This window comes from Nilaparvata lugens, chromosome 10 (genome assembly GCF_014356525.2).
Source record: "Nilaparvata lugens isolate BPH chromosome 10, ASM1435652v1, whole genome shotgun sequence".
Classification (NCBI taxonomy): domain Eukaryota; kingdom Metazoa; phylum Arthropoda; class Insecta; order Hemiptera; family Delphacidae; genus Nilaparvata; species Nilaparvata lugens.
Genome location: NC_052513.1, coordinates 42187762 through 42201783, shown reverse-complemented (window position 1 = coordinate 42201783; position 14022 = coordinate 42187762). Strand labels below are relative to the sequence as shown.

The window sequence follows — 14022 nt, the reverse complement described above, 5'->3', positions numbered from 1 at the left end:
AAAAATAACAACATCTTAGTAAATCATAATAAACGGAATACAGATGTTACAACATGGGATATTCCAGATTAACGTCTCATCGAGTTTTAATACTAGTATGACGACTTGCAGATTGAAATGATTGTAAAAATATGAAATATTCATTCACTGACTGGAGCATGCTTTCAAATCACATGGGTTACATTCATTAACAGTGTTGCTGGCTTGTGATTGGCTGAATATCACTCTCACAATGTCAGCTGGCTCCTCCCATTCAGAGGCAAGTGGGAGTTGCTTCCACCAATCACAAGTCTGATACACAGTATTTGATACGCAACACTTGAGCTTGCTCTGTATCATTGAAAACCACCATTGTTACTTGTTTAGTAGAGAAAGTAGAATTCGAAGAGAAAGGACAGAAAGGAAATGATGAAAAAGAGAAAGAGTATGAAAATGACGAAAAAGAAAGCTGGGAAAGAAGAAGCAAGAGAAGAGAGGAGGAGAAGTAAACAGGTTGAAGAAGAATAAAAATGAGAAAACGAAGGAGAAGAAGAAGAAGAAGAGGAGGAAGATTGATAGATTGATTGTTTGAGTGCTTTATTCATGCAGATCACAATATTACTGGCTTGAACACTTATATACAATTGCTTACAATACAACAAACTGTTAGATGAATGTACATAATATAAACTGACATAAAAATTATTGAATAAAAGCTGATTTTGAACAAATCTTTAATATCAATACATAAATAACTATTATTATCTATGTTACACATAACTCAACTATTTTAGTTGTGGACAATTTTTATAATCATGAAATTAATCAACTAATAAATCAACAACTATTTTAGTTGTAGACAATATTTAACATCATGAACATTTCTTAAATCTCCAACTTCTTTTATTCATAACTATCAGTTATTGTTTTAGTTATTTTTCATCTGAATTTTCAGTTTATCAGGTACAATATAATATATTGTATTGTATGCATTTATTGTGCATTTTTGTGTCGCTCTACAGTGTCAAGTCTTTTGTTTTCCTTTTGGTATGAGATCGGAAACTGATTTGTGAGCATTACCATTCTGCATAGGCATAACAAGCCATAACATTGAATCCACTTTTTATGAAAAACATCATTAGCAAATTAGTGTCATTGTCACCAACAAAACTCATCTTATTTAGAACCATTTTCCATCTCACCATCGTCTGTGAGACGGTTCATCATCTAAATTGCCTACTGCATATTCCATTTTTCCGTCAGTTGACTGATTTCTCATAATTAATTATTAGAAAAGTTGTAATATATGTTTATATTGTGAATATGGAGACGTTTATAAAGGTACCTCCTTGATAAGTCCGGTGTCCCTGCAAACAGTGTCTCTAGCACTTTCAATGGAGAAAATAATAGATGACATGGCTAAATATTCACAATATACTGTACTTACTGTACTGGCGCTTCTCATTAGATTGAAAGTTGTATTCATGAGCGAGGTCTACTGCTCACAGAACTACTAGTATTTATTATTTTTCGTGATACTATTTGCCGTTCTTACACTCTCACCCCAACTAATAAGTAATAATAGACAATAGTCAATAGTAATCGGCTTGAGTTGACAAGAAAATCGGCTTGAAATTTGAACATAGGGGATCTATTATGGGATCTTTGACTAAAGTGAAGTACACGTTATGTCAGTGAACAGCGTTGCCGATTCTCTGCCTTGTCACTTCCTTCTATGTAGCATAGCTGGTTCCGCATATTCATATAGTGTATCAGATGTGATATTAAATCTTCATTCTTGTTGAAAATAGTAAATTGTATTTTATTCGCCATGATAAATTGTTTTTCAATTTGGTTTGTAAACAATCTGAATTCGAACTTTTCTGTTTTTAAATGTTTAGACTGAAAATTGGACCTAAATTCAAGTGTATGGAACATAACCTACTTTTTGGACTATTTTTGAAAATCAAAATTCGGGTAAGAAACCGTTCACAACCAATATGTGATCCGTTTATTTCTCAATGATTGATAATTTAATAATAAATTTTCATGATTGAGATCGAATATTTTGTTAATTGGTTATATTTCTTCATTGTTGAAGAACGATTTGGAAAAGTTTCGGAGGAAGCAAAGGATAGCGCTATCTGCTTCGTCGAATGATAGACAAGGATAGCAACAGCAATGTCAATTAATTTCTGTCATTAAAACGTGGACCCCACCATAAACCTGTCATCAATTGGGATCCAAATTATACAATGAATGAAGCACATTATAAAATATTATCCAGCTAAATCATGCAAGGGACATCTTACAAATACGAACATACAAATAAACTAATCTACAGATGGACAACTCGATTGAAAGTAAAAAGTAGGAACTCTTTACGCTCGTTCAACTAGTCAATCACAGTTAGTAGTAGATGCTAAACATCAGTGCCCTCTACTGCGTGGAATGTTATCCCACCCTTCCGTTGAAAGATCTTAAAAATGTTATCTCCGCTTCTAATGAAATATCTTCAATTTTTTCTAATGTGTTGGAAATCAGTTTATAGAAAGCTCGAGTTTCAGGGGATGCCCCCACAGTTTCCAGGAGGGAGAAAGTGAATATTTTCTCCCTCGAAAGTGAACAATTTCTCCCTCAAAGATTCTGATGCCTGAAGGGATAGGAAGACATCTTGTGATGATTTATGCTGTTTACCAAGTCGGCGGCAGGAAACTCTTATAAATTATTCGCTTTTCCTTTTGGTTCGGGAAATCAAGTCAGTTGACATTCGAGAGATTATCGTAGCAATTGTATGGTATAGGTGTGCACCCGTTAACTCGATTCAAAAACTCATCTTTTCCAAATAACTTGAGTGAATTCGTGAGGATTTTGTCGGTGAGAGTCCCCTACGTTAGAATAACCTTATCAAAATAACTGGAAGGAATTGCAGTACAAAATTAAATACAGTACATGTTTCGACCTCATCTTATAATTGGATCTCGTCAATCTAAATAAAACATTTATGGTTCTCTCATTGATTGATTGATTGATTCTTTATTGATTCATACAATGAGTACATCACAGAAATGATAGGGAGAGAAAAATAAGGTAACCTTGTGCTATTCCTCTCCCAAATTTAGATAGGGTTACACATAGTCCTAAATAGCTAAGTCTTGTAGTTGTTCACATCACAGAATTTTCAGTATTATATTGGTGGAAGGACTCCCACTTTGCTCTGAGTGGGAGGAGCCAGCTGACATTATGGGAGTGACATTGCACCAATCGGAAGCTAGCAATCAGATACTGTAACAAATACTGTGAATCTAGCTTGTGATTGGTGGAAGAAACTCCCACTTCTCTCTGAATGGATATTTGAATCTGGACAATTTGAAACTAAATTAGGAAATTGAAAAAGTTTTGGGCCATAGACTGTTTTTTTATTTTCCGATCATTGTATTGTTTGTTCTAACCTAATAAATAAATGAATAATAAATAAATGAACAAATAAGTAAATTAACAAATAAATAAATGAAGAAATAAAGGAATGAACAAATAAATGAATGAATTAATAAAGAAATTAAGAAATGGGAGGAGCCAGTTGACATTATGAGAGTGACATTGCACCAATCAGAAGCTAGCAACGATACTGGTGATACTGTATCAAATACTGTGTATCAAATTTGTTATTGGTTGAAGGAAGTGTCTCTGTTCCAAATAATCTTCATCAGTTTCTCTGCAAGTTGAAGGTAATCATATCCCTTCCTTGTCATACGCTTAGTCACTCTCTCACTCTCTCTCTCTCAATCTCTAAATCACCGTCTCTCTCTTTCTCTTTCATTCTTTATCAGTTTTTCTGCAAGTTAAAGGTAGTCTTATCCCTTCTTTGTCATTTGATTTGTCTCTCTGAATCTCTCTCTCTCTCTATCTCTTCCAATCTTTAAATCTCTCACTCTCTCTCTATTTCTTCCAATCTCTATATTTCTCTTTATCAGTTTCTCTGCAAGTTGAAGGTAGTCTTCTCCCTTCCTTGTCATTCGATTTATCTCTATCTCTCTCTTTCTCTCTTTCTCTCTTTCAATCTTTCTCTCCAAATCACTATATCTCTCTTTCTCAATATTTCTCTCTCTCTTGCTCTTTTCTTCCCTCACACACTCTCTTTATCTCTCTCACACTCTTCTTTCTCTCTCACAATCTCTCTCACTCTCTGTCGCTCTCTTTTCCCCTCTCTCACTCCCTTTTTCTCTCTCACACTCTCTTCTTCTCTCTCACACTCTTCTCTCTCTCTCACAATCTCTTCTTCTCTCTCACACTCTTCTTCATCTCTCACAATCTCTCTCGCCCTCTCACGCTCTCTTCCACCCTCTCTCACTCTTTATATCTCTCTCTCACACTCTCTTCTTCTCTCTCACACTCTTCTCTCTCTCTCACACAATCTCTCTCGCACTCTCTCGCTCTCTTCCTCCCTCTCTCACTCTGTATTTCTCACTCACACTCTTCATCTCTCTCTCTCTCTCTCACACTCTCTCTCTCTCACACTCTCCCTTTCTCTCTCTCCACACCTCTCTCTCTCTCTCCTGGTTAAATGGTTCACTCTCACTGTTTGTTTTGGTTGAGAGCGGAGGATAAGTTAGTGTGCGTGTGTCTGCGCGTGCGCGCCTGTCAGCTGTTGACACGTGTTCTGTAAGGTCATGACCTGTCAGGGCACGTGGCCCAGTTCAGGCTAAACAGAGTACTGTGCTTCTGGCCCGACTGAAGCTAAACAGAGTATCTTGTTTCTGGCAGCTAATTTTCCCTTTCTTTGTGTTTTTCTGTGCTGACTTGTCGTTGAGTAGAGACAACGACCTGAAAGTGGGCCTGAATCAATATTGATTTTGGTCCTGCGTTGGTAGTCCAGTAGGGAATGTGACAAAGTGTCACCTCGACAACCTGTCACCATAGACACAAGATACCATAAAAAGATATCCCATGCTATAGAGCGTTTATGTTGCAAATTCCACTGTTAACTCAAGCCGATAATCCTAGTATTTTTTTTTCGTGGAGGGTGGAGCTATGTGACGCTGGTAGTCTCTCATACTGTGCCAGTCCCACACTCTCACCCCAACAAAACACTAATTATAGACAATAGTCGACAGTAAACGACCTTTATCATGGAATATCCTCTTATGCTCTTCTCTCTAAGGTATTACCATAAATGATACAGTATCACCACGAATGATAAAGTTTCATCACAAATGATACAGTATCTTCACAAATGATAAAGTATTACCACAAATGATACAGTATCGCCACAAATGATACAACATAATGATACAGTATCATCTTCATCTCAATTTGATACACCATAATTTATACAAAACTTTGAATGAATTCTACAAACCATGGGATCTTCCATGATAGTACTCTTAAAATATTTTATGAATGATAAATTATCACCACAAATGATACAGTATTATCTCAACTGGATACACAACACCATAATTTGATACAAAACTTACAAACTTTAAATGAATTCTTCAAACCATGGGATATCTTCTATGATAGTACTCTTCAAATATTTTTTGAATGATCAAGTATCACCACAAATGATACAGTATCATCACAATATTAAAATTGAGTATTTTGTTAATTGATTATCAATTCTACATTGTTAAAAGACGATCTGGCAACAGAGCAAAGCGAGAAAGAGATTGCTCTATCCGCTTTGATGAATGATAGACAAGGATAGCAATACCATTGCTAATCAAACACTGCCTTTATAACGTGGAGTCCACGTTATAATGAACTTATATAATATATAAATATGACTATAACTATAGATATAACTATAGAACTTGTATAACCATCTCCATAATTCTCAATTGAGTCATTAAAGGGGAAAAATATAAAATTCTGATGAATAAATTATTGCTCGAAATATTAAAAAGAGATTTATCTGTGTTATTCAACAAATCTCTTCTTCCTACAAATCTCAGTTGCCGTTTTTTCCCTATGTCGATCTTGGCCATCAGTCTATAAATATTCGTATCAGTAGTGCCAAGTCGTAAAACTCTATTCTCAACGTTTAAACTGGTCCAAAATAGTTATTCACCAAGCGAGGAATGCCGAAAACATGACGATTTGCTCGAAATCTCGATAAAGATTGTCATCAAAGTCAACATGTCAACAGCTTTATGTGTTATCATCGTATTTTTAAAGTTAATAACAGCATTTCATTACCCTTCTTCAAAACAAACCTTCAACTCCAACGTTATTTCTGTACTATTTTCAGTCTGAGAATTTTTTGAAAACTTATTGGACTATTTGTTTGTTGAAGATTTATTCTGTGATATTATCATAGCTGCTGTGATTCTGTTCAGTCAATAGTATATTTCGCACCTAGAGCAGAAAATGAGATTTTTCCGACTCGAAATCGGTTTTCAAGTCTGAGGCCGTAGGCCGAGAACTAGAAAAGATTGAGAGCCGGAAAAACATTTTTGCCCGTGGTGCGAACGCTATTTTTCGCCACACACAAAAATAAACAATATATATATGAGAATAGTTGTTTACTAGGCACTTCCGAAAGCAGAAGTGGAAGGTGATAGCTCTAGCAAATTTGAGGTAATCTGAATATCAGGAAATTGTGCAAGTATTTTTATTTTTTATTCTGATTTGTCTAAATAACCTAAAAGATGATGTTCAATTATGTGGGAGGTTGAGTTTATACTTTTTTATTCTTTCAAATGACAATAAGATGATATTATTATAAATGTTTTAATTATTGAATAATGAACACAAATAATAGAAAGTTTTTCGATCACCTTTCTTAGTTCCATGTTAGCGGCTGGAAAGGGTACTCTTTCCGGCCTAGGCCAGAAAGAAACCTGCTCTGACGTCAGACGAGAGTCGTCTGCAAACAATGTATTTCAGATCTACGTAGGGACTGGAAAACAGCTGCTTTCTGTGCATTGTGGCGAAAAAGTTATAAATGACTATTGTAAATCGTATAGTGAAGTCCACGATATAATGGCAGTATTTGAAATGAAGATTCCTGGAATTCTAGGAACTTTTGGCTGCCAGTTTATTTCCTGCGCAGTTTATTTCCTTTGTAGTCTGTTAATATGAGACTGTTATAAAGAGTTGCTATGAAGTTGAGAAGCTTTTCATCTTGAATAGGAATAATATTCCTCTAGTCAACGAGAAATCGACATCCCTGTTCCCAGAATCCACTTGAGTTTCATGCTACATCTCTCCTCAATAAGTCTTGAGTTCTTTGAATCTTTCAGTCTTTCTCTCTCATCCTGTATGTCTATCTCTTTGTATTTCTCTCTTTTTCACTTTCAATTTTCTTACTCCTCAAAATTATTTTTACAAACAAGGTGAAAACGATATGAATACTCCCATGAAATTATGAAATTTCGCTAAGAACACTTTTGCTTTTGTTATGACAATATTTTCCTTTTTATTTTCATGTTGTTGTTTCAGAAGTAGACTACTAGATTGATGCTATGTAATTGTGTTGGCCTGGTTGGGTGGTGGAGGGAACCAAATGGTTTCAACCCTGCCAGGAGAAAAATAAAACAATCAATCAATCACCCTCTCTCACTCTCTCTCTCTGTCTCTCTGTTGAAACACAGCCGATTTATGAAGTTACATCATATTATTATATTATCGTTATTATAATTGCATTCAATCTTTATTCTCATTGATTAATTATTCATACTTTGTAAAATTTCTTTGAATAACTAGCATTATCGTCATTTAATGTAAATTAGTGTATAAGCCAGTAATCATTGTAACATACATAAGTAAAGAAATCTAATCCAATCCAATCTCTCTTTTTCTCAGCAGTTTATTCAGTGTATCAACTTCATTTTTGAAATCATATCCAATATCGACAATTTTTACTAGATGCAATTTTCGATCTCTTCGATCTCCTGAGTATATTTTATGAAGAGCACAATTATTGTGAATTAATTTTTGGAAAACTCTTATTTTCCCCTTTCTCTTTGAAATCTTTTCTGAACTCTCACTCTCTCTCTTTTTCTCAGCAGTTTATTCAGTGTATCAACTTCATTTTTGAAATCATCTCCAATATCGACAATTTTTACTAGATGATTTTCGATCTTTTCAACCTTCTGTGTATATTCTATTTTATGAAGAGAACAATTCTTGGAAAACTCTCATTCTCCCCTTTCTCTTTGAAATCTTTTCTGAATCTTCTTCTCTCACTCTCTCTCTCTTTCTCTCTTACTCAGCAGTCTATTCAGTGTATCTCTTTTTTGAAATCATCTCTAATATCCACAATTTTACTAGATGATTTTCGGTCTCTTCAACATTCTCTGTACATAAAGGGAACAATGCTTGAATCAATTCAAGGAAATCTCTTTTATTCTTCATTCTCTTAGAAATCTTTTTTGAATATTTTTCTCTCACTCACTCTCTCTCTCTCTTTTTCTCAGCAGTTTATTCAGTGTATCATCTTCATTCTTGAAATCATCTCCAATATGTGCAATTTTTTAATAGATGGTTTTTGATCTCTTCAAAATTCTCTGTACATAAAGGGAACAATGCTTGAATCACTTCTTGGAAAACTCTGATAATTTCCCTGAGATCAAATCGTATTATTGAAGCTGGGAGCTCACTTGCACAGGGTTATTAAGATTCAGTTTTTCTCGAGTAATTCTAGGAAATCCATTCCCATTTCACCCCATTTCATCACATATCTCTGAAATAGAACTATCAGCTACCATTAGATTATCATTGCAGTACTTCCCAGGTTTGAAGTAACAGCTGATCAATTTCCGTCTGGTGCATATGGACCAAACTGAGATAAGGGTTTTAATCTTGGATCAATTTCAACTTGGTTTAAACTGATATTGAGCTGTTTATTTCAATTAGCATAACTACTGATAGAGAAGCAGGGATCAATTATTTGAAGGTAGCTTTTTAATGATAATCATTCTTAGCACCGCAAAATTATTGACCAAACGAAGTGAGGTCTAAAATTCAACTCGACGGTTTCGCATTTCTCTTAATGTTTAAATGTTTATGTTTATATGTTGCGCATTTACGGCGAAACGCGATAATAGATTTTTATGAAATTTGACAGGTATGTTCCTTTTGAAATTGCGCGTTGACGTATTGTGGATTCGCAAGAGCCTCTGGACGCTTAACACCTGTAATACGGATAAAAAATCAGCCGGCAGAGCTGCCTACACCCGTCCAGAATATCCTACAATTCCACAAGAAATAATATTTCCGCCGTACTCTGATATAAACCACCTGAGAATCAGGTGTGATAGCCTACCAATATCTCCAGGCAATTCAAACCCGAGCACAGCGAATGTAATTTATTTCTTATGAATAACAAGTAAATTCAATATTGATATTCCAATACCTGAAATAATTCCTACAGAGGAAATCCAATATGGTAATCATAGACCGAACTGAGCAGGATCTAATTAGAGAAATTACTGAAACTGGTTAACAATTATGCAAATTTATTGATGAATTATAATCGTTAAGAATCAAATAATAATAATTAATTAAATAATTGACAAATTGGAATAATAGAGTTTTCAAAATTTGGTAATAAATGTTCTTGATATGAGATAATAATATGAATGTTCTTGGTAATATAGTGCAATTAGGATTTTAATAGGGGTACACGGTATTATAGGAGGATATAGTCCTGCACTCTTTCACAATAATTAATTGATAGAAAATTGTAGCTTTCTCAATTCACTGATTGGATAGAATAAGTATTTTTCGCTCACCAACTCGATCGTGGGGCCCCAATTCACTTAATAATTTTATTTCACTTGAAGATCTGGCGTGGAATGGCGTCACCCAGGATTTAGTTTCACAATTCTTCCTCAGGAATAAGCTTATACAAATTGAACTTGCCTTCCAATTTAATTTAAGAGCACAAGACTACAGAGGAGCTACACATTTAACACACTGGATATATTACATTTAACAAGAAGAGAAACCATTTAAACATTAATTTTAATAGGACAAATTAAACGGGTCTGATAATTCGATTCTCAGAAGGCAAGTGTCTCTTCTTCCCAAAAAGCGGAAATCACCTGGTCTTCTTCTGAGAAGAAGAACCACGTGATTTGGGCAAGAACCAATCCTGTGCCTAATAAGGAAAAGTCCACCAATGGGAATTTTTCCACGCGGTTTTAATATTTAAATTAGACACAGAGGTTCGAAAAACACAGAAAATGACAAAAAATTACGTTAAACGGGAAGACTATAAAATTAAAGCAGATAAACAGAAAATAAACAGGGGTTGCAGAAATGAACAAGCTTGAGTTAGTTTTAAAATGAAAACAGACAATATAGAGATATCACAGTAGCACAGTAGCCGGCAGTATCAACAGCTGACAGATAAGGCTTGTCATCAATTTTGGCGCAATTCACTCTAACCTAATTATTGAAAATAAGGTAGTAAGTAAACATTGGTAGGCAGTTGACGAATGACTCTGACAATAAATTGGTAAATTATACGAAATAATACTATAAGAATTTAATAAAACTATAATTAAATGAGTTTTACATAATTTGACGTGAGTACATTTGATTTATGCCTCAATTATACATTAATTTTAGAAAATATGCTGGCATAGGCTTTGTATCCTGACATAAAGCCCCCAAATTAGAAAGGTTTTAGGCCATTAAAGGCTTTCTAATTTCAATCAAGAAGGGTACAATGACATATGCTAACTTAAAACTACGACTTAGGGTCTATCACAAAAAATTCACAGCCAAACAACAATCTGCACAAAAAAGCATGATGTTACAACAATATGCATGGCTTTGTGCCGCAGCAGTGGTGCCAGAAACCACAAACTAAGGTCCCGGGATTTTTGCCCAGTCAGACTTACAAAGGAAGTACAGAGGTGGGATAATACCACATGCACAAAATCCAAAAATCCCTACGGTGAGAGGATGGGTGCACAAGCCCCCCATCACTCCTCACAGAATAAAGAGCAGAGGTGCATGAGTGAAATAGACCTGCATAGAGTGCATAGAAGATGCCAAAATAACAATATCAAAGGGCCATGCCAACAATTAACAATTTTTATCAAAATTTACAATTTAACATTAATACAATTTTAATCCAATATTGCAGGTCTGTTAAAATATAACTATACCAAGTTTCATCAAGTATGCCAGCTTACAAAGATTGATAATATCTCTCTGTGATTCAATACATTTAACTAGTCTCCACTGTTCAATCAAAATTTCTACCCTGTTTATTTTTAAAGCTTGATTCCAAAATTCCCTTCATTTCTCAACATTTCTATACAAAAATACAATAAGTAACATATTCAAATTTTCCTATAAATTAGTTGCTGAATGCATGTTTTAGATTTCTGATGCATCATATTTTTTTTTCAAAATACTAATCACATTTATGTGATTACAATAATTTCATTAAGTTAATAACAATAATAACATATAAATTAAGAATTCTAATCTATAGTGAGCTTTCATGCTACAAATATAATATTCAAGATAATTTTATCACCAATGATAATTAATAGTTAATAGTGCATGTATAATGCAACAGCACAAATATAACAACAATAATATTTCAAACAAACAATACTAATATATGAAGACCATTTAATGGTTGATTTTCAATCACAAAAATATCCTACACCTAAAATTATTAATAAATATCACAGCAGACTATTTTCTATTTTATCTTCAATTTTTTTTTTTTTTTTTTTTTTTTTTAGAGTAAATTAATAAGCTAATTTTTCCAAATTATTTTATATATTTTTTTTTTTTTTTTTTTTTTTTTTTTTTTGTCTGGATAATTCAAAATAACTTTACTTTATATTTTAGAATTAATTTCAATTTAGTTGTAATTGCGGGTAGGCTTAACTGCCAGTGAGCAAATCTTTATATTACAATAATAAACAATATAATACAATAAATAAACAACTTGCTTTGAGTTGTGGGTGCTGTGATGATAATGTGAAGATCCAATGATGCGATGTGGAGCAGCTGGTGCGATGTGAAGCAGCTGGACCGATGTGGAGCTTCATCATCTAACAAATCATCTATGACATCCTCTCGGAAAATGGTGTAACTTTCGAGAATAATGGGTGAAGATATTGGATTTAAATTGGAGTTGTCTTTATTTTTGAATTCATTTGTAAAGATCAATTCAGTAGGTCTCGCCTTCCTGTTATTAACACTTGGATGAGGAACTCTATCAGCTTCGGAAGGCAGAACCCGCAAACCATCACTACTAGTAGCCTCGTGGGGCAGAACCCGCAAACTGTCACTACTAGCTGACGCAATACAGCAGGCAGATTTTTCTCTTCATGACTGGATTTACCGCTGTCACGTGGTTGGAGCAGTGTGAATTTTTCCGCCAGACTGCAGCACCTCACGGTCGGTTACTCCTACGATCGGAATAACTTTTTTTCTGACTGTCTCGTTTTTATGATGATTGATGCCAGAGACAGTCGAAACTGGTTGTCAATTATTGTTATTACGACGCTGAGAATTATTTCCCTTCTGATTATTAGAATGGAACTGCTTTTTGTTGGACTGGGATTGTTGGTTGGGCGACGAACTGGTTGTTGATACAGATGGCTGCGGTTGAGTGCGTCATCGCTTCTGTTTATGTTTTGTTCTGGAGTTGTAGTTGAGTCGACTGATTTATTTGGAATAAATGAACTTCCCTCATTATAATTTCTCCGATGATTATCTCCAAATCCACGGCTATTATTTTGAGGTCGACTCGGTTGACTGCCTCGATTATAATTACGATGAGGAGTTTCAACTTCATTCACGACAACACCTAACCTCTCATCTTTCTGATGGTTTGTTTTGAAATTCCGTGAACCAAATTTATCGTCTACACTCTGTACTCGACTCAAACAAGCCTCAAACTTGTCATAGGATTCAAAACTTTGCGAGCTTAATGCCGTCTGAATGGAATAAGGTAACTTCCCAATTAATATTTCGATCAATTTCCATTCTCGATTGGATTATCCATCAGATTGTTCAAATAGCGAATGTGGGCTGAAAAGGCACTCATGGACAGCTCCGTATTCTGCTTGTCATATCTGCATGTAATGATGTGAGACAATAAATTTCTCTGTCTTGCAGAAGACCAAAAAGTAGCTAAGAAGTTGTCAATAAAATCCTTTAATGAGTTGAATTCAGTAATGCGACTTCTGAAGTGTATCAGTGGTTCTTTCTGTAGACATAGTAAAAGATGCATTCTCCACGTAATCCATGGTATAGTAGTAACGGAATCAATAGCCTGCAAATGCTGAATGAATGCCCGTGGTTGAATGGTGCACTCAGTATCATCAAATATTGGTAAAGATGACAAGATTTGTCCAGTATTATGATTATTACCACCAGAAACGTTAGCCAAACTATTCTTTATTTGTAGACACTCGGCTTTAGTTTGATCTAGCTGAGTTTTCAATCCCTTAATTACTTCGGGATTTAAAGTTTCAGCTGAATTCTGTGTGACATCTGCTCTCAGCTGGTTTATTTGGGCCGTGTGATTGTTTGCTGAGCCTCCAATTTACCTAACCTCACATCATTCTGAGCTAGCTTAGCATTGGCCTGGGTAATCTTGCTCTCCAATTCACCATTTGCTTCAGTATTTTCCCGGTGTTGGTTTAGAATTCTTTCACCAAATTCACTTCTCACCGTTTGTATTTGTTCATTTGTATAATTCTTAGCTTCAATTTGTTTTTCATCCATTTTTCGATGTAAATCCTCAACGTTACTTTTGAGTTGCAAAAAGTTTGCGGTCATTTCTTCCACTTTCTTGTCCAATCTATTACTGGTTTCTTCTATTTTCTTGTCCAAACTATTACTTGTTTCTTCTATTTTCTTGTCCAATCTATTGCCGGTTTCTTCTAATTTCTTTTCTATTCCAGCAGCAGTGGTCTTGAAAACTTCAAGTATGGTTTCGATCGTCCCAGGTGGTAGATATGGCAGCCCCTGCGGCTGTTTGGTCTCCAACTCAGCAGCAGTGACATCATTGGAATACGTTTGACGATCTACCTCGCGCCGATCGACGTTGGCGAT

The 14022-nt window shown here is 34.9% G+C and overlaps 2 protein-coding genes across 3 annotated transcripts in view; one reads left to right on the top strand and one right to left on the bottom strand.

Annotated features, from left to right (window-relative positions):
* The window catches only part of LOC111057049 (protein yippee-like 1), a 225857-nt gene that overhangs the window by 190984 nt on the left and 20851 nt on the right, over positions 1 to 14022 (top strand). The window lies entirely within an intron of this gene.
* LOC120353379 overlaps positions 13020 to 14022 on the bottom strand; it is a 4350-nt gene continuing 3347 nt past the window's right edge. Inside the window, exon 2 of the mRNA XM_039436903.1 lies at positions 13020 to 14022. Within this exon, the coding sequence (XP_039292837.1) occupies positions 13474 to 14022 (549 nt within the window). The 3' untranslated portion in view covers positions 13020 to 13473.